Source organism: Aristolochia californica, unplaced genomic scaffold (assembly GCF_029961685.1).
Source record: "Aristolochia californica isolate CCGP_79_NKW_82.1479 unplaced genomic scaffold, dmAriCali1.0.hap1 SCAF_13, whole genome shotgun sequence".
NCBI lineage: Eukaryota > Viridiplantae > Streptophyta > Magnoliopsida > Piperales > Aristolochiaceae > Aristolochia > Aristolochia californica.
The window spans coordinates 5,479,404-5,506,994 of record NW_027181804.1 but is presented as its reverse complement, the minus strand read 5'-3'; the positions used below and the strand labels follow the sequence as shown (position 1 = coordinate 5,506,994).

The 27,591-nt window shown below is 39.0% G+C and overlaps 3 protein-coding genes across 5 annotated transcripts; 2 read left to right on the top strand and 1 right to left on the bottom strand.

Annotated features, from left to right (window-relative positions):
• The first annotated feature begins 3,885 nt into the window (after window positions 1-3,885).
• LOC137948965 (phospholipase A1-Ibeta2, chloroplastic) lies at window positions 3,886-5,648 on the top strand. Its single transcript, XM_068795200.1, has one exon. The coding sequence runs from the start codon at window positions 3,950-3,952 to the stop codon at window positions 5,519-5,521; it is 1,572 nt and encodes a 523-aa protein (XP_068651301.1). The 5' UTR covers window positions 3,886-3,949; the 3' UTR covers window positions 5,522-5,648.
• Window positions 5,649-9,071: 3,423 nt separating this feature from the next.
• LOC137948952 (transcription factor KUA1-like) lies at window positions 9,072-12,154 on the top strand. Of its 2 annotated transcripts, none has more exons than XM_068795183.1 (5): window positions 9,072-9,469; window positions 10,650-10,861; window positions 10,937-11,032; window positions 11,125-11,235; window positions 11,584-12,154. In XM_068795183.1, exons 1-5 carry the CDS (start codon window positions 9,217-9,219, stop codon window positions 11,893-11,895), a joined length of 984 nt encoding a protein of 327 aa, XP_068651284.1. In that variant the 5' UTR covers window positions 9,072-9,216; the 3' UTR covers window positions 11,896-12,154. The 2 variants fall into 2 exon arrangements, with proteins under 2 accessions (XP_068651284.1, XP_068651283.1); XM_068795182.1 differs by having other exon boundaries at window positions 11,122-11,235.
• Window positions 12,155-17,592: 5,438 nt separating this feature from the next.
• LOC137948791 (uncharacterized) lies at window positions 17,593-27,159 on the bottom strand. 2 transcript variants are annotated; one of them, XM_068794962.1, is made up of 7 exons: window positions 26,863-27,159; window positions 21,534-21,572; window positions 20,484-20,621; window positions 19,274-19,413; window positions 18,971-19,080; window positions 18,460-18,569; window positions 17,593-18,215 (listed from the first exon to the last, which is right to left on the bottom strand). In XM_068794962.1, the coding sequence occupies exons 1-7, from the start codon at window positions 26,998-27,000 to the stop codon at window positions 17,811-17,813; spliced, it is 1,080 nt and encodes a 359-aa protein (XP_068651063.1). In that variant the 5' UTR covers window positions 27,001-27,159; the 3' UTR covers window positions 17,593-17,810. The 2 variants fall into 2 exon arrangements, with proteins under 2 accessions (XP_068651063.1, XP_068651064.1); XM_068794963.1 differs by having other exon boundaries at window positions 18,460-18,557.
• Window positions 27,160-27,591: the final 432 nt, after the last annotated feature.

Sequence of the window (27,591 nt, the reverse complement as noted above, 5' to 3'; positions counted from 1 at the left end):
TTTATTTTCACTAACTATTTTTTGGAAGAATAATGGTCAAATTCCTATTTTCTTTTCTTTTCTAGGGGTTCTAAAAAGACTCTTAGGGTTATTCACTAGGATTGCAGTTCCAATTAGAAAGAGAAGAACGAAAAGAGGTTGCAAAGAGAAGAGTTAAAAATAGGCAAGTTTTCATTTGCTTCTCAAGTTCTATTTTCTCTCAATAGTGGGATGGAGTTCAATATTTTTAAACCCAAACGTACTTATGGTGTCCTAAATACATCTCTGTCGCATATTCTCCTTTTCACTAACTATTTTTGGGAAGAATAATAGTTAAATTCTGATTTTATTATCATGTCTTTTCTTTTTTAGGGGTTCCAAATAGACCCTGAGGGTTATTCGCTAGGATTGCAATTCCAATTAAAAAGACAAGAACAAATAGAGGTCGCGAAGAGAAGAGCTCAGTGAAGGCAAGTTTTCATTTGCATTATAGTCTTGCTTCTTTTACAAATTAGTTAATACTATCACAAATTAATGCCACTTCCTTTAAAAAATGTGCTTTCACAAATTAATGCTACTATGATCAACTAAATGGCCTCTATAGTAAAGAATCTCAAGAGGTTTAATTACTTCATCCCCCCAAAAAAATTGGGACTTATTATCATGTACATGCACCTAGACCACATTGAGAGATTTTTTAATAACTTCTAATCAACTTATACAAATCTCGATTTGTTTACTTGCAAGAATGACTTGCTCTTCTAGTTGAAGCACAATTAAGCCTATCGAAAGACAAATATAAAGTCAAGCGTATAAAAATGCATTATATCAAATTGAGTAGCCCCACTATATCAATTTTTGAATAAATGCATTCAAAAACTTTGGTCAAGCTGGTTATATGGGAAGTTTTACAATTTACGCAATTGACGTAAAAAACATAGCCTATTATAGGAGCACTTGAGAGCATTTTAATCACTATAGCCTGTTAAAGTCAATACATATGAATTTATAAATCACTATAGGAGCACTTGAGAGCTTTGAAATTTGAATAAACAAGGATATCTTGAAGTTTGAGACGAGTTTGATATATATATATAGAGAGAGAGAGAGAGAGCTCTTTTCCAACGTTTAAAAAAAGTAATTGTTATAAATAGATAAGGTTATCTTTGGTATTTTATAAAAATAGGTAAAAACAAGCTCCAAAATTTTTGAAAAAATAATCAATAAATCATATTTTTACTGTTGAACATGTTGGTAGGTCAATTACAAAATTTTGAGACATAAGACATCTGAATCTAGATTTGACATTATGAAACTTTGGATTTTGACAACATGGGTTCGAATCTTGTGCCATGAGCGTGAATCCATTTCTTCCAATGGTACAATTTTGCAATTGAATCCTCCCCTTGGTTCGACTCTTTTGGGTTTTGTTTCGTATAAGACTCGATTTGTTCTATTAGTTGGATTTGCATCTTTCTTGTTATTTTCATCCAGGTGAGGCCGAATCCACCCATGGGTTATACTCGTACCATATGACTCTTTAATAGTGGTCGAATCCGCTTTTAATTCCAATTTTTTTTTAACTAAGGTTCTACATCTTTTTCTTTTCTACTAGCCTTAAGGATTCAACTCCGATCACTTGGGTTTGAATCCTTCTTTTTTGTGCTTCCTCCAGACCTTGGATTCAAATCGTGCTCCCTTATGGGTTCAAGTCAGATGGGAGGGTTCGATATCATTTTTAATTTTGAAACCTATTGTAAGTGGGATTCAAGTCTTTTGTTTTTCTTCATTCAAGGATTCAAATCCGTTTTCAAAAAAATTTGGAGACTTTTTTTTTGAAAAAAAATCTCATTCAAGAATTTGTGTAAAATATTTGATTTGTTATTATCAAAATTTAGGTATTTAAAAGTGTCATGAGAGTATTTTCCATATTGTTCCCTGCTTCCCGTCCCACCAACTAAACACGAATTCGACGCTGGAAAGAATGAAAAGAAACTTGTAGAATCTATGACAGTCGTGTTGACAAGTGAGAACCCTTCACAAATCCAAGCTTCCGTACTCGTTTGTCATCGTTTAAACCTTAACAGTATCCAAATACCTTGACGTCACACCCTATTCAACCAAAGCGCGGGGAGATGAGGGAGTGACCCGTTCGCAGGATTATTCAGAATCCTCAACGTTCAACCCGTGATGGCGTAGTTTACTGAAGGTTTTGGGTTTCCTGCTTCTGTTTCCATGTCTGCAGAAAATCCAAGATGGGCTTGGTGATCGATGTTGAACGATGAGTTTTCTACGAGTTTTGACTTTCATTATTTTATCTGAGTCGTTCCGTATTCCTCTGTCTACTAGCCAATCGTATGAGCATCTGACAAGGCTTTTCACATATCTAATCTCTGTACTTCCCTCGAAACTTCCTTCGTTCCATCTTCTCTGTTTAACGAACAGGAGCACAACAATAAGAAACCGTTCGCAGGATTACTCAGAATCCTCAACGTTCAACCCGTGATGGCGTAGTTTACTGAAGGTTTTGGGTTTCCTGCTCCTGTTTCCATGTCTGCAGAAAATCCAAGATGGGCTTGGTGATCGATGTTGAACGATGAGTTTTCTACGAGTTTTGACTTTCATTATTTTATCTGAGTCGTTCCGTATTCCTCTATCTACTAGCCAATCGTATGAGCATTTGACAAGGCTTTTCACATATCTAATCTCTGTACTTCCCTCGAAACTTCCTTCGTTCCATCTTCTCTGTACTTCCCTCGAAACTTCCTTCGTTCCATCTTCTCTGTTTAACGAACAGGAACACAACAAGAAGAAACCGTTCAGAAACTGTAACTTTTTCTGTTCAAAACGAAGACCCTTTCAGAGCTTGCTTGTAAGGATTGAACATCAAAAAGGGACCGACCACGCACCTTTTTTCTGCTCTTCTTCGTTTCCTTTTTTGAACCATGGCTGCGTTTTCACAAGTTCGGCAAAGCAGTGCAGCCTCGCCTCGCCGTTGAGGTTGAACGTAGAGCAGAATTGTAAAGAAATTAAAAAATAAACAGTCGTCGTTGTCAAAAGGGACGAGTTTGGGTCGCTAAATGAGAATGTCACGGTCACACGGTCGAACCATTCAAATATCAACATTTAGGACCCAAGATAACAGGACACAACAAATTCTCCACCTCGCCCCTTTGAAATTAGTAAATGACTCTCATGTCCCATTGCCCTTAAAAAAATTGAATTTTAATGAAAATTCAAGCATGACAAGTATGTGTCAATTTTTTATTATTTAATGGGAGGATTATTTCATGGATAATATAACTACTATCCCCATATTATATATTTCAATTTTGCCATGATTAAAAGTGAATCTAGTAGGTTAAAAAAATCGAAAAAGTGTAAAAAAATTATAAGTTCGAGCTCGACAAAAGTCTTCCACAACCACCCACATTGTTTCGTGCCAATAGAAGACGCCCTCTAAAAAGCAAAATTCCCCACTTACAATGTTGTTGCAACCAAACACATCAGTGGTGGCCCACTCTAACCCTCTCAATGTGGTACAGATTGTGGGGCTAAGCACTAACCAAGTGGTTCCTCCGACACGATCCTCGCTCCTATATCTACCCTCTTGTGTACATAATTTGTTCTTATGGAACACGTGTTGGTGGTCACACACCCACATGGGAAACCTTTTCCGGGGAAGAATGATGAAGGGCGTTAGTGCATAGCACTATCTTCTCCCACTATCCCCGGGCTAGTTTCGTCATTTATGAAGATAAAGCAATGGATGCCGTTATTTTGGTCAAGGTCATTTAAGGAAGTTCATTTTATGGTGACTCGGGGGCTTCAAGTTTTCGCTCTATATATAGACCAGAACAGGGCCATTCTCTCAATTCCAGCCCTGCGCTTGGATTTCAGATTTTTCTTGTTGTCCTGCTCTCTTCTGCTGCTTCTTCTTCTTCCTCGATAGCTTGCTTGAGGTCGGAAAATGCAGATCGGATCAATCATCTCGGCTCCAACACAGCCTGCTTTTCGCGTGCGGCGCAGTACTTCGATTTCCCGCGCTTCGCCTCTGAATCCCCTGAGGAAGACGGTGGCCTCCCTGCAGACGCTCGACAAGCCGACCATCGCAGCTCCCAAATTCGACGAGTCCATCCGAACCCACCTCGCCAATCTTGAGAAGCTCCTCCAGAAATCCTCGCCGCCTCCTCTCCGTGATCTTTCCGATAACGAATCCATCGATACGGCTTCTTCGCCGGAGAAGAGAAGTAGAGGCGTCTTTGACGGCTTGAATCTCAACGGGATCTGGCCGGGGACGAGGAAGGTAGAGGAAATGTCGCCGCGAAATCTCAATAAGTTGAAGAGGCTTCTCTCCAAGACGGCCGAGTACTCGCCCCGGAACCACCTCGGCTCCCGCTGGGAGGAGTACCACGGCCGCAACGACTGGGCCGGCCTGCTCGACCCCCTCGACGAGAATCTCCGCCGAGAGGTCATCCGGTACGGCGAGTTCGTCCAAGGCGCCTACCACACCTTCCATTCGAATCCTGCGACGGCGACGGATTTCCCGCCGTCGCCTCGGCAGGTTTCGGTCCCGGATTCGTCGTTTCGAGTAACGAAAAGTCTCTACGCCACGTCTTCCTTCGGCCTGCCGAGCTGGATTGATGAGATAGCGCCCGACCTGGGATGGATGACTCAGCGGTCGAGCTGGATAGGCTACGTCGCGGTGTGCGACAACCAGAGGGAGATCGAACGGATGGGGAGGCGAGACATAGTCATCTCTCTGCGAGGAACGGCAACATGTCTCGAATGGGCGGAGAACGCTCGGGCGGCTCTGGTGCCGCTTCCTGGTGCCGAACCGAGCCGGTTTCAACCCAAAGTCGAGTGCGGGTTCTGGAGTCTGTACAAGACCGCCGGTGCCCACATCCCCAGCCTCTCAGAAGCCATCATCGAAGAAGTAAAGCGATTGATGAACCAATACAAGGGCGAGCAGCTGAGCATCACAGTCACCGGGCACAGTCTCGGCGCCGCGCTTGCCCTCCTAGTCGCCGACGAACTCAGCACCTGCGCGGACGATGTTCCGCCCATCGCTGTCATCTCCTTCGGCGGGCCGCGGGTCGGAAACAAGGCCTTCGGCTCACGCGTGTCGAACAACGGCGTGAAAGTGCTGCGTGTGGTGAACACCCGCGACGTGATCACGAAGGTTCCCGGGGTGTTCATCGGGGAAGGGTCGGACGTGTTGAAGGACACGCCGTTGGGATACTCGCACGTTGGGAGTGAGCTCCGGTTGGACAGCAAGACGTCGCCGTTTCTGAAACCGGATGCGGACGTGGCGTGCTGCCACGACCTGGAGGCGTACCTGCACCTGGTGGACGGCTTCCTGGGGTCGGAGTGCCCTTTCAGGGAAAACGCCAAGAGACCCATATGGAGGCTTCTGAACGAGCAGCAGTCGAACATGAAGAGGCTTTACACCAACAAGGTGAAAGACTTGACGTTAAATATGGACAGACCAGTTCAAGTTCCGAGTACTCTTCAAACTGCTCCTTGCCTGACCAGTCCTTGAACCCTGGAACTCTCAATTAGACGACCCGAAAAACAAAAGAGGGATAGAAGGAAAATTAACTGAAAATGGTTTGTTTTCTTTGTAAATTAATCAAATGTATATGTTGCAAATGAGAAATATAACGTAAAAGGTGCTGTTGGTAACTTGTAAGCTATAAACATAAAATGAATTTCTACTGCATTATTAAATTGGACTTTTTACCAAAATACTAGTTTAAAAAAACTTAATTATAAAAACAACGACAACCTCAATTTATTTACAAAATTACCAAACTTTGACCGGTCCACTTTACATGTGGACAGTCAAAAGCGGCATGTAAGCTTTGACTGCGTACGTGTCAACATCTCATCAGTGCGGTATGATAGTTGAAGACATGGGCTGCCACGTCATTATTTTTACACTTCATCTGACATGTCATCCGACACGTCATTATCAATTTCTCTCTTTGCCCCGTCATCTCTCGCCATGTCAGCTCACTCCATGTAAGCCCTCCTTTATAATTTTTTCATTCTAATGTTTCTTCTTCGATCTATCTCCTCTCCTCTCCTCTCGCCCTCGCTCTTGCTGCCGTCTCTCCCCTGCTGCCAACACTCGGGCCTTGGCCACCACTGCTGCCGCTCGGCCTTGCCCTCACCCTCGCCCTCGACGCCCCCTCTCAACTGCTCTCTCATCGTCTCAGCCTCATCTCTCATTTTTCTTCTTTGTTCCCCTCTGTTCATCCTCTCACCGCCCCCTCTCTTAATACCCTATCATTTCACTCTCTCGCCGCCCCTTCTCTCAAAACCGAAGCCCTACTCACCCTCCAAACCCAAATTTGAATTTCAGAAGCTGATTTAGGAGGGTAATTTTTTAGGGTTTTTGTTAATTGAATCTAATTATTGTATTTAATTATAATGTTGATTTGAATTTAGGTGTTTAATTACTGTATTATTTTTTTGTGATTCACTATTTAATTTCTGATTTTATGTTAATGAAATTTCTGCCAAATTAAAATTATTGTAAAGTTTTGTAAGATTTTTAATTAAATAATATATTTTTAATAATTTATTATTTTTAAATAAGGTGATAAAAAGTATACAAATAAATTATATTTTTAAACACTAAAAAAACTTTTTTGTATATTTTTTTAATTTATAAATATTTTAAATGGATAATATATGGTAAGACTTAAGAGTAAAATTTTTTCTATTTATAAATATTTTAAATGGATAATATATGGGTAAGACTTAAAAGTAAAAAAATTTCTATTTATAAATATTTTAAATCCATAGTAAATGGGTAAGAGTTGGATTATTTCTATTTATAAATATTTAAAATTTCTAAATATTATTATTTTTTAAATAAGGTGATAAAAAGTATACAAACAAATTGTATTTTTAAACTCTAAAATAACTTTTTTGTATTTTTTAAATTTTTAAATATTTTAAATCTAATTAATTTACTTATTTTATTTTATTTTTTAAAATATGAAGAAATAAAAAGTGTAACGATAAATTTTTTTTAATTAATGAATATTTTAATTGATATTAAATGGGGTTAAATAAGTAAGAGTTATTTTTTTAATTGTTTATTAATTTTTTAATAATTTATTATTTTATATATTAGGTAATAAAAAGTGTATTTAATTTTTTTTAAATTTATTCAAATTTTTATCATGTAATGACATGCCAGTTGACATGGCATAATACATGTCAACTATAATGACGTGGCAGACGATGTGTTAATCTACAGTATTGCACTGATGACATGGCCACGCGTAAGCAATCAAAGTTTACATGTCGCATTTGACTCTCCACACATACAGTGGACTGGTCGAAGTTCGGTATTTTTGCAAATAAGTTGATACCGTCGTTATTTTCAAAAATAAGTTTTTCCAAACTATTATTTTGGTAAAATTCTCTATTAAATTCATAAATAAAATTTAACAGAAACATGAACGAACGTTTAACTTCAGCGATGGCGATCAAATTCTAATCGTCTAATCACAAATTGTATCTACTAAACCAGATCCGTCATTCATAAAACCTCTATTTTCCATCAAAAGAGTAGGGAGTTATTACAACTACTCACTATCCTTACATGTAAGGGAATAATGGTAACGGCTAGGCTAACAGTAGCAACAAATTTGACCACTCATTCGTGGGGTGGTACAAGTTTTCAATTTACAACTCTTAAAGTGACATTTATAATCAGGTTGAAGAAAAAAGCAAGGAAAATGTTAGGTGGACCCAATTTTTAATTTAATAAACAAGGCAAATTCAATTCAACCCACAAGGTTCCATTGTCACCACATCTTATCCAATACGAAAAAGCTATTTGGTGTGAAATATGTGAAACAGTTATCTCAGCCGTTCAATCATGATCGGTTGGCTGAGATAACCGTTAATTATGATTATATGGTTAAGATAGTGTTTCACCTATTTCGTACCAAATAAATTTTCCCATTGCCACGTCTATGTTTTGGACAAGAATTTTCTACGAGTAATATTCAAAGTTTGTTACCGTTTTCTCCAACATCTTCTCTCTCTTCAGTCCCTCCAAAGTTTGTCAATCTGTTTTCAGGATATGTGACTTTTCCCTTTTCACTGGAGGAACTTTCCTCTCACCGCTGCTGTCATTTCCACGCTTATTCGGCGACCAACATAGGACTCGTCCACCACTATCCTTTCCATGTTTTTTCCTGGGCTTCATATTTCCGAAAATAACAAATCCACGACGAAACGACAGGATCTGCGATCGATTCAGCGGATGGTGTTAGGTATTTCGGGATGCAGCCCGAGTGGCTGCTTGTCGGACGAATGCGCAGAAACTCGCGTGCCATAACTTTCTTCTGACTCTTCGCCCATTTCCGCACTAATTTTTTGGCGGCTCAGTCTCTGTTATTCGCCTTGAATTGAACATAGTAGCCCTGCAATACAGGAGATGAAATACCTGAAAGTGAACACTGAACCGAAGAAAAAGAAATACCCTTGTTGTTATATTCTTATGAGAAATATCTATTTTTCTTCTTTGTATGACCTGAACCCAAGCTAATGACAACAGCAGAAGCCAATCTCTCTTGCCGTTCAAAAGGATATTTGGGAACATTTTGATTATTTTATATTTGATATTTTTAAATATACATGTAAAAACCAAATGTTGTATAATAATTTAAGATATATAATCTCATAAGTTAGAAGTTTAGATAGCCCTGAAATTTATCTCCATCTTCCACAATCCAGGCTGTGTTAGAAGTTTGAACATAAACTGCTTTATAGATTACAAAAACTTAAACGGAGAACATGGATGGTTTTATAACGAATGGAGAATTTCCAGATATTTGAATGTCTGAAAATAGAAGGGAATTAGTTTCATACAGAGCCGGATTTCCTGGGCTTATTAAGTGCTTGTATTCCAAATCCGGAAGTCGGCCTCCTCACAGGCCACCATACATACGGCAAATCCATTTCTTTAGTTGGATTTCCCAATCCAGTCTCAAGGGCATTTATGAGACATCGTATCGACTTCTCAACAGAAAAAGCTCAAGATGGGATTATTAAGGCCAATCCCCGGACAACTTTCTGTATTTATATTGGCCGAGCTCCGAGCTACCCGTTGTGCCGAAGCTTTGTTTTCGTCTTCCGTCTACGTGTTTTCAGAGAGGGTTGGGTAGAAGAAGAAAAGAGGTAGTATCGGATTGGTGCTGGTTTTTATTCATGGGGAAGGACATTAGCAGAAAATGCTCCCACTGTGGGAACAACGGGCACAATTCGAGGACATGCAACGAGAAGGGTTTGAAGCTCTTTGGGGTGAGGATTTCGGGTGAAAGAGAAGACGTGATGAGGAAGAGTAAGAGTCTGGGGAATCTTTCTGGGTGTGTGGCTTCCGATAATGGAGCTGGGGAAAATGGGTATTTATCTGATGGCCCTGTCCATTCCTCAAGAAGAAGCGGGCATGAAAGGAAGAAAGGTAATTTGGTTGTTTGTTTCATTTTGATACATTGGTCTATCATTCATCGTCTGCAAGCAGTTTTTCTGTTGTTGGTTGTCTGTAATTTTTTTCTTGTTTTCTGTCTGGTAATTCAACCTGTGTGCTCTATTCTTCCTCCTTTCTCGATGAAATGTTGTCTTGTTATAAAACTAAAGAAGATTGAATTTCCAATAGAGGCTATAGTTATTCTTTTCTGGGTATCTTGTTTATAGTGCTCCAATAGAGGCTATAGTAATTCTTTTCTGTAAAATTTAAGCTGTAATTCATGCCATGTTTATTCGTATGACATGTTTGATCATCTTTTCTGGGTATCATTTTCTCTGAATGCCGAATGTAGCCTGCAAAATCAGCTTTTCAATCTTCCCGTTGATTGCTCCCCGGATTATATCAAATAGTTTAAGTGTTCCATGCAATTTAAATGGCTTGGTTTCTTCTTTATAATCCACTTAATTTAATATATAGTCTTCTTTTAAAATCTTGTTCATGGTTGCTCCTGCATCGAGAATTCGTCCTTGTATGAATGCTTCTGTTGTTTTCGTGCTCCTGCTTTGCATTCCGATAGCAATATGTTCATATTCTGTGAAACCCAAAATTTTGAGGATCCAGTAGAAAGAAGATTATTTTGTGCCAAAACTATTTGACATCCAGATCTATGACCTCTTGAGACAGCTCTGCATGGGTCTTTACAGGATGTTGATTCCTGACATTCCTGATAGCCTACTAATTTTGAACTTTCTTGAAGATCGATTGGGCTTTTTGCCGAGAAACATCTGGAGTGAATTGCATACTAGGGTATAGGTATCATAGAAAGGTAATTGAGGAGATCTAGTGGATTCAAAACCATTTAGAACTAGATCGCGATAATTTTATTCCTTAAGGATTGGCAGATTTGATTGCTAGTCTTTATGAACTATAGACAGGATGTGGTATATTAATGCATTTTTTATTTAAGATAGTGCTGCTGAGACAAATTTGTCCATCTCCCACTCTTTAGTTTCTCAGGCCCTCTCTTCAGCACGGTTATCTTCAGCCTCTTTTTCTTTTCCATCTATTGATGATGACTCATGGATGATGACAAGGATAGCAAAGAGAGTACTGAACTTTATTTCACATTTGGTGGTTTTGAAATTTATTCTCACACAACTATCTCCTTCTTTAGGCGTGCCTTGGACAGAGGAAGAGCACAGGACATTTTTGGCTGGTCTGGAAAAGCTTGGTAAAGGGGATTGGAGAGGAATTTCACGGAACTTTGTTACAACTAAGACACCAACACAAGTAGCTAGCCATGCTCAGAAGTACTTTCTCAGGCAAAGTACTCAAAATAAAAGGAAGCGCAGGTCTAGTCTTTTCGACATGGTGATTAGAGATATTGTAAGACTCTTTCTCTCTCTCTCTCTCTATGGAATTTCGAAATTTCCTATTTGCTAACTCGATATATATTTCCAGGCTTCAACTTCCGAAACCACTCCTGCTTTTAATCTGGTGAGAATGCAGGAAACTCCAGAAGAGAGTAGTCTTCACCATCAGAATAATAATAATAGTGTAAGCTTTTGAGAAAATGAAAATACAAAACAGCACCATATATGGTTCAATTTTTCCATATTTAGTTAAATATTTCCTTTGCTTTACAGCAGTGTACTTCAGCTAGAATTGCAGCCCAGACATTGGTTAGGACCTCTGAGGCTTATCCAACTACATTTGCCAGGACTGGTGGCCTTTCCAGCTTTCATAGCAGTAATTACATGGTACATAAGTCTCATGACTACTTATTGTTTACTGATTCCATGTTTGACATGGATTATATGGTGTTGTGTCTATTTTCTTTACATCATTTTGATTACATTGATGGCTGCTGTGATTCAATGATCTAAAAAAATTTGTCAAGGTCCCCCATCTTTGGCTGCACCTCAGACATGGGAGTTACTCCTCGGGTTGGTTTGTGGTAAAGATCATCTGATTGTTTTGCCACCTCTAGGTCCATAAGTGGGACCTGGCAGTGGACATTTCTTTCTGCAAAGGGAAATTGTACTGAGGAGAAGTAATGTTTTTATCTTTTAATTGTTTACTCATTCAGTCATTTGATGTTTGAACAGGTGGATGTAAACAAGCAGGCAACTATGGGACTTTCTCCGGTTTTCCCCACCCTATCTCTCACCCCAACTGTTGATTTCTCTGCCCAGACCATACCTGTTTCTCAAACCACTATCTATGGACCCAACTTTCTCAAGTTATCCTTCAACCCACCAACCCAGTCTGACCCACATTTCCTTTCTGCAGCAAGCTCATGCTCTCCATCAACAGATTGTGGTGATTTAGAACTCTCCATTGCCCCACCACGGCCACTGAACACAAACAAATTATCCCGGGGTACCACTAATTTTTCAGGCGCCATTCAGGTCATCTGATATGTTCTGGTACTAGTTCAATTTCTACTTCCCTGAAATAAGAAAAAAAGCTCAAGTGATATGAACTGTAAAAGAATCAAGAGTTGAAAGAAAAAGAATTCTGGTGGTTTTGCCTCTTGGTGGAAGCTTTGTCAGAGATGTAGTGTTTTTTGGCTTATTGAGATATGGCAATAAAGTGTCAAGCAAATGTATCCGTTGTTTAGATAATGAACTACCGTTTGCCTCCTTCCATACATATCAGAAATTCTGTTCAGGTGCTCATGTGGTTTTCATTTTTTCATTTTTTCATGTCAACATGGATGAATAAGTTTTTGTGATAGTATTAGTGTACCAGGATGAGAGAACGAGGCTTCTGTTGAAAAGGACAACATCAGTTGAGGCTTCTGTTGCCATTAATGGATTGTCAAATATATTTGATAGGAGAATCAAATCATACAATTGAAAAGAATGATTTGATGGGCTATCTATAAATATCATATCGGCAGATATTTTAAGATCGGATGCCTCTGGGTGGATCACTGACTCGGACAAAAGGAGCCATGCCAATGGGTTGAAATGTTATTTTTCTTCTAGAATACAGGGAGATAACGGTGATGCCGTGCCTGGTTTTTGGTCTAAACTGTCCTTTACCATCTGTCAAGAATGAAAAACTTGAGGAGTCAGAATGACAGTTCCCTGAGTATGACTGGGAGTTCTCTGCGAAAATAATAGTTATGCCCAAGTGGGTATGAGGCCCGGACAGGTATCAGGTCTGGTCCGTAACTTTCTCAAAGGGTTTCTGGATATATAAGAGAGTATTTGTACACCACCAAAGACGCAAGCTTCTCGGTTTAGCTCAGGAAAGACGTATCTGCAGCGAAGATAATGAGAAGAAATCTCAAAAGATTCATGCTAAGTAGAGTGGTAAATGGTTCAACTTAAACGCATTCAGCTGAGTGGTGGCAACCGCTTGCATAGAATTAGAGAGACAAGGAGAGCGTAGTTGTGCTCCGATTTCAGGGTTCTCTTTTTTTTTTCTCTTAATTTTTAAATTATTTTCAACATGTAATATTAGAACTACACCATCTAGGCTTTAGGAAGTGGAGAAAGAGGGCTGGAAGAAAAGTTTTTGAAATAGTACCAAGCTTTAGAGATAGAAGCTTGAAGATTTAAAGAACTAGAGTCGAGATAAATTGAAAATTCTGAAAAATTTTAACTTTTTAAGCTGGCCAAATTTCAATCCTAAGGTATATGTGAGCATTGAAATCTTAGAACATGCAATTGTTTCTAAAATCATGTTTTATCGATTCATACAAAGTTTTGAAAAGTTTATTTCCCTTAAAAAAGGGGGCCTAAATCATGCTTAAAAATCATTTTTGCACACTAGTAGTAGACATGATCAATCATCTTACAAAGGTTTGATCGATTATACAAAATATAGCCTAACAGATTTTATAAAGCATGATCGATCATCCACTATAGCATGATTGATTATACAGAACAGTGCATAATCAGTCTTATAAAGCATGATTAATCACTAGATGAGGCATGATCAATCAACCTGTTTTATAACAAGTTGTAAACTTGTTGATTAATGCCTTAATTGATCATTAGGCTTAGAAAACTCAAAAAGTTAGTCATTGTATGTGGTGGATCAATCATACTTTTTTGTTGATCGATCAACAATTCTATAGCCTTTTGGTGGTTTTGGGTAGGAATCTTAAACATATGCTCCCAAACTAGTTGGTGAGCAATTATTGAGTATTTATTAGTATACCAAAGCTTTCACAAAAGGTTCTCAAACTTCGAATTATGGTATAATTAGGAGTTTTTGTTTAAAGTAAGTTTGAGTCTTGTAACCTTAATATCAAGACTAGATGGAATTATGGTATAATTAGGAGTTTTTGTTTAAAGTAAGTTTGAGTCTTGTAACCTTAATATCAAGACTAGATGTTTTAATCGGATTTAAATTCTTGCAAGGCAAGATGCCTATAAATTGATGTACTAGCTTTGAGTTTTGAAATAAGAAAACAAAATAGGGAGAACACAATTGTGCTTGCATTACAGAATTCTCTCCTCCTTTCAATATCTCATGCTCTTAGTTTTTTTTTCTTTTTTTCTTCCAATATTTGGTAATAGAGTTACATGATCCTCGAAGAAAGAGGGCTTAAAAAGAGTTTTTAAAAGGAAAAACCTAATATTTTGGACATTTGTGCAATGTCGGAGAGGTTCTTGAGTTAACTCAAGGTTAGTTACCAACATTAGATATTGAATTGAACACATTAGAGGATGAACTGAACCATACCTTTACAATTGATTAAGGGTGATATTTATAAAATTTAGAATAAAAAATATAAGTTTTACATGAAAATATAAATACAACATGAGATAAATCCAATGGGATTTTATTTAATAATTGAAGGGAATATGTTTATCCCTTATCATGCTCCCTCAAGATAGGTCATTGTTAGAGAGACCAATCTTGTTTCATAGCATTGAAACTGTGAACTTGGCACTGGATATTTAAAGAGATTTGTTTAAGGGTTCTTGGAAGAAAAAGGACGGGGAGGACAACCACATTGGTAGCGGTTCGGTTGGATGATAGAGAGGTGGAAGAGTAACCGTTGGGGCGGATGAAATCGAATAGAACGCATTGTCAGGTGAAGAAATGTGGAAGATCAATGGTCGTGGTTGACGAGATTGGAAAGAACGCATTGTCCGGTCGGAGAGGATTTTCAATGAGTTTTTTTTTTTTGTTTGGATGTGTGAAATTCGCATTTGTGTGTTCGCCCATGTGCGAAAGGTAGATGCTCCAGACAGGGGCATCGGGGGGAATCCTTGGACTTCGGTTTAGCTTTGCTGAGACGACGCGGGGGGAGTCTAGTGAGGCGCAGGTAAGGGTGGTTGCCGGCGGTGGCAGGCAGCAGTGGTGAAGGTCGACGGCAACGATGACGACGAAGACGACGACGGAAGTGAAGCTCGATGGCGATCGAGATGGTGATGTCGGCGAAGGTAGAGGAGAAGCGGAGGAGGAAGATGCCTGAAATGGTTTCGCTTGGCAAGACGGGATTTGAGTCGGAATACAACGAGATGATGGCGGCGACGAAAATGGAAATTGACGGCAGTGGCGACATTGGCAGAGATGTAGAGATTTCTGCGATGGGTCTGTGGGGACAACGACGGAAGGAAGAATGGTCGTCGGAAGTGATGGTCTTCAGCGACGGTGAAGGGAGAGGAGTCGAACGGACGAGGGGTGATGACAATGGCTGAAGAAGGTGGAGGTGACAATCGTATTGGCTGGTCGGTGGTGAGGAATGCGTCATCAACGAGAAGGTTGAAGGAAGAACTGCAGAGAGTTTCGGAGCTGGTGGGAGGGAAGCTTGAGTCGTGAGTTACGGGTGCGACGGTGGGAGATGGCAAGGCGGACAGAATTGAGAGCGCATTGTCTGGATGGTTTGGCTTGGGAGGGTGTCGCAGTGAGTGAGTTACGGGTGGAGAGGCAGAGGAAGCAAAATAAATTTCACTCTCATACATGTTAGATATTGGAATTATGCTTATCCCTTGTCACCAAGAGGTTGAGTCAACTCAAGCTACCCAATAGTGGAAGAAAGGGTTGGATAGTTCATCTAGTTGACCAAATAGTAACAATGAAAAAAATAGGGTTTCAAGGAGGCGATCATTGTACTTGTAGACTCGTTAGAACTGAAGCTTTGATTAGATTGTCGACTCTTTACAATGCAAACTTCATCAGATCTCAGTGGGCAAGCTTGTGGGTTCTCTGCAAGTACATGAGCGAAGACTCTTGGAGAAAATAGAACCAATAGTGGAGGAGGCATTGTAGAGTCGATTGACACTGTGAAGCAGCGGAAACAAATCGTCTAACACTTCACAAAAGAAGTGTAGACAGTCCAATGGCCAAGTAGGTACACAAAAGGAGGAGAGAAAGACAAGTCTCACTTCCAATGCTTAAAGTGCAAGCAATACGCCCACAATAAATCCCAATGTCTCAGCCAGAGGGGTGAAGCAGCCAATTCAGCATGCCAAATTTGCGAGATAGGGTAACGAAGGGGACAACTTCAAGCAAGCCTTGCCAGTTTTCTAAAACATACTTAGTTAAGGGAGGCCAGGGGAGTCTAAATTAAATAGAATAGCCATTGTTTAAGAGAATTGGAAGATTGATGCCTCAATCTAATTAGAAGACTTAGCTCAAGAGAGGCTAAATATAGAATTCTTAGAGATCACGGATGATTGAAAGAGTGAAATATAGTAGAATTAGGATTTTTTTTTTAAAGAAAGTTATAAGGAAGGATGTTGAATAGATGCACTAGTTTTGAGTTTTGAAATAAGAGAAAAACAATGAGAGCACAATTGTACTCAAATTTCAGAATCTTTTCTTTCTTCCTCCTTTCTTTCTCTTGACATAGTGGAAATTTCAGATTTGCAAGGTAAATTTTGCTTAGATTGCTCAGATATCTTCAGGTCTGACCTGAATTGCTCTCCCAATTGTTGGTAATAGCTTAGGCAATTGTGTATCTTTTTACAACTGAAGTGCCCATTATAGGGGAAAATGATCTTCTAAGCTCATTGCTTTATCTCATTCTTAAAGAGTGTCCACTTCAATATAAATCCTGAATATCTTAAAGATGCTTTGTAGACTTATTGAAACCCCACTCGAGGACAAGATTTGAACCCTGGCACTTTAAAATTCAAATAGGTTCACCTATATTTATTCCATGTTTGTCTTTCTTGGGCTCAAAATTTATAGCAGGTGCATTTCCTTTTTTTTTTCTCTCTTCTTCCTGCAATGAGTCCAATGGTCCCTCTAATATTCTGCTGCAGCCTCAGAGGCCCTTGACAGCTTTCACCTCATTCAAGAGGCAAAATTCCCATAGCCTTCAAAGTCATCTTTGTAATTCAACTGCTAATGAATGATTCACCTTTTTTTTTTTTATCATTGTCTAGTTTGCATGTTAGACTTTGGTGGGCATGATGGTGCTCTTGGGCGAAAGATACAAAGGAGAGAAAGTGAGGAAGAAAAGGGGATGAATCAAAGAGATAACAAGACTAGAAGGTGGCTATATTGTGCAGGAATAGAAGAAAGATCCTTGCTTGGTATCTACTTTGTTGTGGGAGAAAGATACAAAGGAGAGACTGTGAGGAAGGAATGAATCAAAGAGATAAAAAAGACTACAAGGTGGCTATATTGTGCAGGAATGGAAGAAAGATCATTACTTGGTATTTCCTTTATTGATGTACTAAACCTTCCCTCCTCTAGCATAAGGAGGTGGGGGAAGGGGGACCCACTGAAAAGAAAAGAAAATAAAAGAGAAATGTATTTTTTGTAATTCGGCAATAGAGAATCATTAAGAGAAAATAAAATAAAATAAAAATTCATAAATTTTCTCTCACAAAATGATGGAACTTGGACAGAAAAAAAAAATAGAAACTCGAGAGAAAATGTTAAAATATTTCTAAGTTTCTTTTCTGTTTCATTTTCCATGTATATACAAATAAAAACTATATTTCTCCTCCATTTCTCTTTCTCTCCGTGTTTTTGTGTTCCTAACACAACCTTAAGTTTTCAAAATAATGTTTATGTACCTTTTATTATCATCAAAATTATTTACGCATCTCAGCTTTCAAATACAGTAAGTTAATATAGAGACTTAAATGCTCAGAAAATAGTAGCATTATACAGGTCTGATGTAGTTTATTCAGTTTCATGAATTAGCCATAGCATTGTTATAAAAAAACACTCGGACTGGAACGACCGGTTGAATCCAAGTTCAAATGGACTTGGTTAAATATGAGTAAACCAATATTAAGTCTCGTAGTAAAATAACCAATTTCCCCGTCAGAACAGAGATGAATATTTTACCTCAATGCTATTTATAATTCTTTTTTTACAGAAGATGCAAGCAAAAATTGCACGAGGACTATGGAGGAGAACACTGTTTCTTAATCCAATTACTTCTGCTTGATTTAGTCATTTGATTCCTGGGTTTACTGCTCCTGCCCTTCATTCTTCTATTCGCCGTATTATTGCTGGTACTGGGTCTGGTTGAAGACGCAGAACTATCTGTTTCCAAACTGCGGCCACTCGGTGTACAACCTTCGTCTTGTCTTTCAGGATTGGTCTCTGTAGGTGGTTCTGATGGAGGAGCAGGAGGCTCCGGGAGAAACATTCCCGGCAATAAAACATTAATTTTCCTAGGCTCGATCAGACCATCCTTTTCCTTTTGAAGCTTTAACACAGCTTCAAATCTCTGTCTTCTGTTATTCTCTGCCTCTGAGTGGAGAACCTCCATCGGTTCCTCCTTGGCTTCAGCTTCCTCAGAATTCTAACGAGACAAAGACAAAGTTAATTTCTCATTTAACTCAGAACTGCTCATTGTCAAATGAAGCCAAAAATTTCGAAAAGGCCAAAGATAATTTTTCTAGAGAAATATATGAGAAGCAGATTTTATCATTTGACTTAGCCCTTTCCAAAAATCCAATTTGTTTTCTCTGGCCACAGAGAGTTCATTTGATGGTAAACATGAGAAAAATCATTATCTACTGGCAGACCTAGCAGCAATGACATACCAACTTAGCTGAACCACCTTGAACCAAGTCAAGGACATGTTCAATATCCCCAGCATGGAAAACTTTTCGGCAGACTGGGCAACTTCCTGAACTTTCATCTGCATGAGAATCTGAGAGGTAGTCAGACATTTACAAGATGAGAGATACCATGATTTATTATAGTAGCAACAACATTGTAAGAATTAAAATCGAAAGGGCTAGGAAAATGGAAGTCTAGATTCAACCACCACATGGGCATATAGAGGAATATAGGACAAATAGAATTTCTCTACCCTCCACGCAGGGTTATCCATCTTTTTGTTTTCTTAATGGAAAACTCACGGAAAAAAAAAAAAAAACTGCTCAATAATTTTTTTTAATGCAAATTGCTCAATGAAATTTCAATAGAGTGGCATTCAAGAAGCGCATGAATCCAGAGCACCACTGACTGAAAACTATACAGAAAACTCCCAAGACACTCTTCCATCCATCTTACTTCATGTAACAAGGTACCTGTTTATTGAAGTAGTACCTCTCAAGTTTTCTGTATCTCCAGAGGCAGGCAAAGTTGCCTCTATCACATCACCTGAATTTCGTCCCTGTTGCTTTAGGAGCCAATTCCACCACCTCATAATGCATTCACTAAAAGTAATTTAAAAAGTAAACTGTCAAGAGGATAAAGTTTCCCTGAAATTGTCCTACAAGAATATATGTTTTGCAATTCTATCATCAATATATAAATAGAATCCCTTAAATATACAGAAACTGCAGATATCTAGAGACCAGTAATGCTCATAAAAGCAAATTTGACAAAGATTAAAGATTTTGATCTGACCTGTGAAAGCAATGATAACAAGACATCAACTTCATGAAAGGCACAAAATCATGTTGTCCATCTTCTTGAACCAAGGGATAAAGACATAGTGGACAATCTCCATCAGGGTGGTTCATGTTAGAAAGCATTTCCACTGCTTCCTACAGGTAAAGAATGAGCAGAACATAAAAATTAATGATGTTTTCCATATGATAGATGTAGTTTAGTTTTCAAAGAACCCTTAAAAAATTTAGCTTGGAACACTCCAAAAGATCTGAAGAAGGAAAAGTTCTTTGGAAAATGAAGGGGAAGAAAGATCTTTTTGAAAACGAAGGAAAAAAAAAAAATTGTGATGATCAGATCATTATAGAACACAACCACAGCTACTTATTCTAAAAAATATTTTTCATCCCCTTTCTCATGCCTACACGCAAACACCTGCCAGTGCTACTTGTGGGTGCCAGTAAATCAAAACCATGCATCAACCACCATATTGAAACGCAATTGGTGCAATAGATCTGTCACAGCAAAAGGGACTTTAAGAAGGTGACATGCTCCAAATAGATCTACTATGAGATGGCAGTGTATATCTGGTGACCCATGGTCATTCTAACCAATATTTTTAAGTGTTGATTACAGACACACCCTCAAGATACTCAGAAACCCATGAAACTTGAACTGAAGACCTCTCATTAGGAACCCACCAATATGGCCATTGATAATCCTTAACTACTTTACTGGAGCCTCTGCCAATTCCATGATAATGGAGATGGGAGGCAGCAACCAACTTAAGAGGAAGCTAAATTTGCTCCTTTGTGCTCAAGGAAGCCAATAGCATCCATGAGCACCTGACTGTCACATTTGATGATTTGAGATAGGAACGAAGACAGTCATTTTGACAAACATAATTTACTGCTGAAGTAACCTACTTCTAGATTCTCATTAAACTGCCACGTATATGGACTGTAAAGGGTAGTGTTAAATAATCCTCTCCTAAAACAAGTATAGGTTTGCAACAGCGTCCAAAAACAAGGAAAGGGATGGTGATAGTAGAGGTATTTAGTAAGTGAAGATGATCGAAGTTTTTTTTCTTGAATGGTATGATGATAGAAACAGTAGATAAAATAATAAAAATATTCAAGAAGAAAATACTTGAGGGATCCTACGATGCAGTTGCTACCATGAAAAACCTCACAGTGATATGTCAAGAAGAAGTCAAAGAAGCAGGTACCTCACAAAGCGCTATAAGCATTAGACATGAGGAGAGTTCCTGAGCCTTGCATCGGATGCTCATAAGCAGGTTTGCTTGTCGCTTTTCATCAAGACCCTTAGATTCTAAAAGTTTTACTTGAGGGGGTACATCAGGGTACTGCAACAAGTACAAAAGGTTAAGGTGGTGTTAAAATCATCCATTCACACCCTTTCAGCCAAAACAAATAACACTTTAGAACTAACAAGAACTGCCCGGGTTTAAATACCAAGAGAACAGCTGATCATTCAATTTTTTTAATCACAAAACCAGATATAATAAAAAAAAAAGCAAAAAAGAAAAAAGAAACTAGATGTTATTCCGTCCATGCTAATTGACAGTACCACCACACCAAGAAATTGACCACAGTCTGAACTATTACTGTAGAAGTCAAGTGATGCCTATCATTTATTTATTTTCTTTGTTTGTTTAAGAATGTTTAGCACAAAGTTGACCACCCAATCTTCAATTTTCAAGTCTTCAAGAACATGTGCACATGGCTAATTGAAACCATGGCTTGTCCCAGTGTACACCATTACTTTGAGCTCAATCTTATTTGTTTGGAATATGAATTTCCAACTGATAAGATACCACACCACTGGGACATGACAAAAGAAACATTATCTAATTCATGAATATGTCTAAACAAGACCTCTAAATGATGAATCATAACGTAGTCTCTCCTTCAAACACCTTGTCGAAGAAACTTAGAGAGCAATGCTCTCAGAAAAGATACGAAGGACAAGAAAAATTAAGACAAACTAATAAAAAAGAAAAGGAAAATCTTATGGAGAGTAAAAAAATTGTCACGAGATCAGCAGAAAAAATGCTTTGCACCAAAAAGATAAAAAAAAAAATGAAAAGAATGCATGAAAGTCAGCAAATGTCCTTGAATAAAATAATAAAAGCAACAACCATAGAGTATAGATTTTAAAGAACTGTAACCATGAATGCAAAACATGGAAATGAAAATAGCAAAAGAGAAAGTCGCATTTCCCCAGTCACTTCTTCCATTTTTCCATTAGTTAATACCTGAGAAGTGACTTGGATCTCTAGAATTGCTTCAACAAACTGCAAAACAAAGATAGTTAGAAAGAAAAACAGTAAGCACCTTGAACAAAGAGAAAATACTCCCATACTACTCAAACTGCCAAGAGGAAACATTGTAGAAAGCTAAATGGTTACGTAGTCAAGGTCTAGCAATGCATGAGAGACCAGACAGTGTCTGCCAGAACTGAAAAATATGTTGGTCACAGTGTCAGCACTATTAGATGTGCAGTCAAATAGTTAGCATTTTTTTTTAGGTTAAAATGGTTAAGCATCTTGCTCGTTACAAGAATGAAATTTTGTATATATGATAAAGCATCCAATATCAATTGTAGTGGAACAGTCATTTTTAATACTAACACCATGTGTCAACACTTTTACACATACTGGAACAGTTGCATTCATCCTCGTAGAACATGATCTTATAAATAAAAGTCTCCTTTAATTAACTTCTATAAAATTAAGAAGCCCGAGGGATTCTATCATAAAATGGTAGCTGTATCCCTACTGAAAAAAAAAATCAATTGGACAGCTATTATCCCTAACTCAAAAGAGGGAAATATCAATAAATCGACTATACAGTCACAAGTTTAAAAAGGTTTCTTGTTTGGTTTAGCAGTCTACTCTTAACTGCCTTTTACCCTTTAAAAAGAGAAGCAACACTTAACCTTCTTCCTCACAAAATTTCTATACATGTGAGTGGAACACATATTCATGTTTCTTGTTCATGATAATAAAGATTGTGGCCCATGATCAATGTCACCCAACGCCATTCTCAAGATATACATGAACCAACAACTTCACTAAGAAGAGTGCCGTATTAAAAAGACAGATCTTGTCAACTATGCATCATGCTTAAATGTTGGCTCTAGTCATTCATAGTTAGCTTCACAGGCTCTCTTACAGTACCTGCTTCGCTTATTGTTAGGGATATGATCCCTCCTCCTTTGTAATTTTTCTCTTGTTAATATAAATACATCCTTATAAAAAAAAATATTGTACCTGCTTAACTTTATTTGCTTAAGTCATGTTTATGACTACATACTTGAATAAGGACACCTTAGGTTTCAAGCAAGAAAGAGTGGCTTCACTAGGAAATTTTGGACCCCACATCAATTACAAGAAAACAAATGCATTCACCAAAATCTATTTAGCCAACGCATGCAGCTAATTGTGTAGGCATAAGTATCATTTGACAATAAGTCTCCTCACACAATTAAACAACAATTAGGATGTAGGAGCTAGTGGACAATGATCCACTCTTCCAGTTTCAACATCAAAAAGTCCTAAAAGATATTGTACTTGAGGGGGAGAGGATGTAGGTGCTAGAGGAGTGAGAGCAAGAACGAGAGGAGTGAGAGAGAAGAGATGATCAAGCAAATGTGCAAGAGAGAGGAAGAATCCGGGAACGAGGAAGAAGAGCGTGCAATCTATGGGTTTTTTGGTTGCACTAGGGGCATCAGGTAGGGTGATCCTTTATCCCCACTCCTCTTTAACCTCAATGTCGAGTACTTCTCCTCTATGGTGTATTCAGCAAAGTGCTTTGGATGGTTTAGCGTCGCTGCCCCCAGGAGGAATTTGATATCCCTCTGTTACAGTTCGTTGATGACACCATCTACTTTGGAGAAGGCACTATTGAGCAAGACATAAGGATCAAAGCCCTCCTTGGCCATTTTGAACTTACCTCACAGCAGAAGATTAATTGGCGCAAGACAACTATTCTAGGTTATCACATTGATCCAACTTTGCCGCAAGCCAATGCTGATCTTTTGGGATGTACAATTGTCACTCTCCCCACCACCTATCTCGGTCTCCCCATGATTGATAGCAAGCCTCGTATGAGGCTCTCGGCTCCTGTCATTGAAAGGCTTGAGAGGCGTTGTACACCTAGAGGGGGAGATTACTATCAAAGGCTGGAAGACTCACGCTCATCAATTCATACTTTGCTGGGATCCCGAACTACTATTTGTCGTTCATGCCTTGCCCCGCCTCTATTTTCCATTGCATTGAGGTCAATAAAAGGTGTTTTCTTTGGAGGGGTGCTGGTAATGAGTTCAAATATCACCCGGTAGAGTGGAAAGAGGTCTACATGCCCAAGCATCTTAGGGGGACTTGGCATTTTGCGCACTAAGGATATGGGTCAGGCTCTTCTACTTAAGTGACTTTTTTTTTTTTTGAAATGATACTTAAGTGGCTTTGGAAACTCAACACCGCTTCAGCCACCATATGGAAGCTTATGGTCGCTGCAAAACTCCGGATGACTAACACATGGTGTATCACTTTTTTTTTTTAAATAGAGCAGAGTTATATTAAAAGGCTCAAAAGAGCAAGATTACAAAGAGGGGGGACCATCCCAAATAATGAGAGATTGTTGAGATGTTCCAAATTTAGCTAGCCTATCAACCAAGGAATTGGTTGATCTAGGCATGTGATTCTATTGACGTTACAATATCTGCAATAAAGGAAATAATTGGCCAATGCCGCCCAGGGGGGGAGGCTGAACTGGAGCATCAATTGATGACAACTTTAGAGTCCCCCTCAATCAACAACTTTCCTTGAAGATGGTCCTTGAAAATCTTCCATTCAAAATGCAGGGCAGTCACCTCTGCAGTGTTGGAATCAACAATACCAACTGGCCCAACATAGGAAAGAACAATCTCTCCTCTATGATTCTTGAAGAGTCCCCCCCCTACACCGGCCGGTCCAGGGCAACCCAAAGCACTTCCGTTGAAGTTCACCTTAATGTAATCACTAGGGGAAGGCTCCCACTTTACCATGACTGGAATCTTATGAGGGTCTGCCATATGGGCCAGAAGACACCAATTCCATCGAAGAGAAACACCGAGCATATGGTGTATCACTGACGGCAGGCATCACTGTTTATCTCCCATTTGGCGATCTATTTTCCTCCTTTGTTGGGGATGGATCTACCTTAAAATTCTGGACTAACTAGTGAAGCAGGAATCGGCTTCTTCTTGATGCCTATCACCCCCTATTGCAGCTCTCAACATGTCAAGATATGTCTATTGCTGAAGCTTGGGGAAACAATTCTTGGAATCTCCATTTTCAGAGAGGGCTCAATGATATGGAGGCTCTTGATGCTTGCAATTTGGTGGAAGGTATTAGCTCGGTGAAGGTGCATGGGCATGTGAAAGATAAAATGATTTGGCTACCTAAGGAGACTGGCAAATTCTCTGTTTCCTCTGGCATGCTACGGCTGGTCGGGTTCCCTCGCTAAATATGGTTATGTTATTGCTTGGCATCTTTTGGCTCCATACAAGATCAAATTCTCCCACTGGAGCACCTGTCTTAATAAGATACTTACTGCGAATACTCTCCGAGAGTGTGGTAACACAATCCCTTGCGCTCTTTGCACCTTTGCAGCATGGAGGAGGAAAGCATCAACCACCTCCTTCTCCATTGTTCCTTTCCCTGGTGAGTTTGGTCCTCCCTTATTGGCAAACTAGGCATTCAGTTCTGTCTCCCTAGTGACCTTTGTGGGATGAGTTGAATGTCACTTGCAATCAATATTCCCAAGTTGGGAAAGCTTCTCCGTTTTGCATGTTTGGCTCACATTCCTTGGTTTCTCTGGAAAGAAAGAAATAACAGGAGATTCAGCTACAAATTCAGTAGTACTGAGGAAGTTGCTTGTCATGTTACCGGTCATGTGTCTGCATAGCTTCCGACAAGGAAAGAATTTGAGTGCTTAGCGGATGTTCCTTTACACACAAACTAGCAAGTAGTTGCCCAAATGTCTGCCCCTCCCAAGACTCCAAGGATTGTTGAATGGCAGCCTCCCCCAGTTGGAACTCTCGAGCTTAATTTTGACAGAAGTGCTCTTGTAACCCTGACAAAGTGGGATTTGGCAATGTGTTTCATGACGCAAATGGCATCACTCTCATACCCTATTCCGGTCCTTTGGGCATTGCTCACTCCACTGTTGTTGAGTTATCCACCCTTCTACATGGCCTCATCATTTATCGAGATCATCTTAGCGGCCTGCTCCTCATTGAAGATGACTCCAAAGTGGCTATCGGATGGTGCTCCTCCCCATCGGATCCCCCTTGGCGTCATTGAAATGTTTTTTTCTTGAAATTTCTGATATTGTATCTTCAATTTCTTGTATTTGGTCTCATATACCTCAACCAACAAACTCTCTTGTTGATTCCTTAGCTAAGCAAGGAGTCTCCCTTCAATCTCTTGTTGTTAGGGGAGTTTGATCTTTTGAATTTTGTTGTTCCTCTTCGGTTGAAATAAAATCATCGCTTTTCAAAAAAACAAAAAAAATCCAAAGAGATAATTCTACTTGAACAAATATACTTTTGAGATTGCCCTCCTTTTTTTTTTTTTTTTTTGAAAAGGATGATTCTCCTCCGTATTACATTCTAGGTAGAAATTCTACATAAAATAAGCAATTACTGTGTTTAGCATAGGGAAGATTACATAAACCATGATATTTTAAACATTGAATGAACTACTCCAAGTCCAAGAGCTTCACATGCAGATTTTAAAACTGTATTTGAAGTTGAGGATATGGCTTTCCCATACAACCCAAGAGAATGTAAGAGTCTAATATGGCAGCTATCAAGATCAGGGGAGAAACCATCTCCTAGAGAAAAAATGATAACTTCAATCTTTTCTCTAGATAATTGCCCATACCATCAGTTACGACTCCAAGATTTTCTCGGAATACTACTAAGTGAAGAAATTTATTTTTGAAAAAGAAGTGGGAAATTAAAAACATTTCGAAAGAGAAACTGTCTTCCGGAACTCTCACTTTTTTTTTTTTTAAGACACAATCTCCTTTACTTAGTTGACGATGGGAAACTGAAAAGAACAGAAGCTGTGTTCCGGGAACTCGGGCTGCTTGAACTTGGATATGAGTGCTGTAGTTCAACATGATTATGCAAGACACAGAAGATCAAAAGGTTTATCAACAGTCTTTAGTTTATAATGCTGAAAACTGTAAGAAGAATTACTCTACTTTGCACAACAGCAATGATCAAAATTATATGAAACAGAATGGTAGTTGTACGTTTATATACGGTCTGGACGAACCCAACTCCAAATGTAGATATAAGACACAAAGCAAAGGCAGCTTCTAGAATTAAAAAAAAAAAAATTATATCCCCTTGACTACGAGTGAAGGGGGCAAAAACAATGACTCATGTCTTACGCACCCTTCACAGGAAGTCCAATACTATGACTCGATAATTGCCCTAATACTAACTCTTTTCAACATAAAATTCATGTGTTTCTGTCGCGCTATCAGAGATATTGCTTCTTTAATTAAGAAAGGCAAGAAAAGGATTACCTGTTTGGACGAATCCTCGGCGGTTCGAGGCCTAATATGGACATGAAGAAGCGGCGGGAAGTGTTGGATCACGCGGCAGTCATGGCCATAGACGGCTTCAACGGCTTCCACTTCAACGAGCACTTCATCTTCGGCCATCCCGTCTCAAGCAAAAGCAGCTACGAAACGGAACTCTCCCATTTAACAACGAGGTAATAAACGAGGAACCATCTTCAGACAAACAAGAAAATGCTAAATAGTGTCTTGAGGCACCCGAAACTCCCTCGGGACGTGGCAGCGACTTGTACGGTGATTCCCCTTCTCAGTGCGCAGGGTACCGATTCGGATTTACAGAGGAAATCGAATTTCTGAATTTCAACCTTATAGTAGTCATGTTTAAGTGATATTGCATGCTTTGCCGTGTAGGAACACGAAAACCCTGTATCGCCGATACAGGTTGTCTTTTCATGGACGGACAGGGGTGAGCCGTTTCGGTCCACGAAAACGCCGAAATAACGATACGGAGGTCTCGCTCGACACTTTACGCTTCAAACAAAAGCAGCAAGACAGGTTCACGGGTAAAACGTTTGTGTATAAAAATAATTTTATGTAAAATTACGTGAAATACAGTTTGATGACGTCGACATACAAAGCCGCTGGTCAAAATTATAGTAAACCTTAAATGTTACATGGTATGAATTGTTCAAAGTTTGATCTTAAACCCTAAGGAAATCCTCTAATTAGATACGT

What these genes read in the sequence shown, in the direction of transcription:
- LOC137948791 (XM_068794962.1), bottom strand. Translation starts at nt 27,000, where the DNA reads ATGGCCGAAGATGAAGTGCTCGTTGAAGTGGAAGCCGTTGAAGCCGTC. An exon ending in CCGAGGATTCGTCCAAACAG is followed by an intron (nt 21,573 to 26,862) that starts GTAATCCTTTTC and finishes TTTGTTTTGCAG; the next exon opens with TTTGTTGAAGCAATTCTAGA. An exon ending in AAGGTGGTTCAGCTAAGTTG is followed by an intron (nt 18,216 to 18,459) that starts GTATGTCATTGC and finishes TTGTCTCGTTAG; the next exon opens with AATTCTGAGGAAGCTGAAGC.
- LOC137948952 (XM_068795182.1), top strand. Translation starts at nt 9,217, where the DNA reads ATGGGGAAGGACATTAGCAGAAAATGCTCCCACTGTGGGAACAACGGG. An exon ending in ACATGGTGATTAGAGATATT is followed by an intron (nt 10,862 to 10,936) that starts GTAAGACTCTTT and finishes ATATATTTCCAG; the next exon opens with GCTTCAACTTCCGAAACCAC. An exon ending in ATCAGAATAATAATAATAGT is followed by an intron (nt 11,033 to 11,121) that starts GTAAGCTTTTGA and finishes TTTGCTTTACAG; the next exon opens with CAGTGTACTTCAGCTAGAAT.
- LOC137948965 (XM_068795200.1), top strand. Translation starts at nt 3,950, where the DNA reads ATGCAGATCGGATCAATCATCTCGGCTCCAACACAGCCTGCTTTTCGC.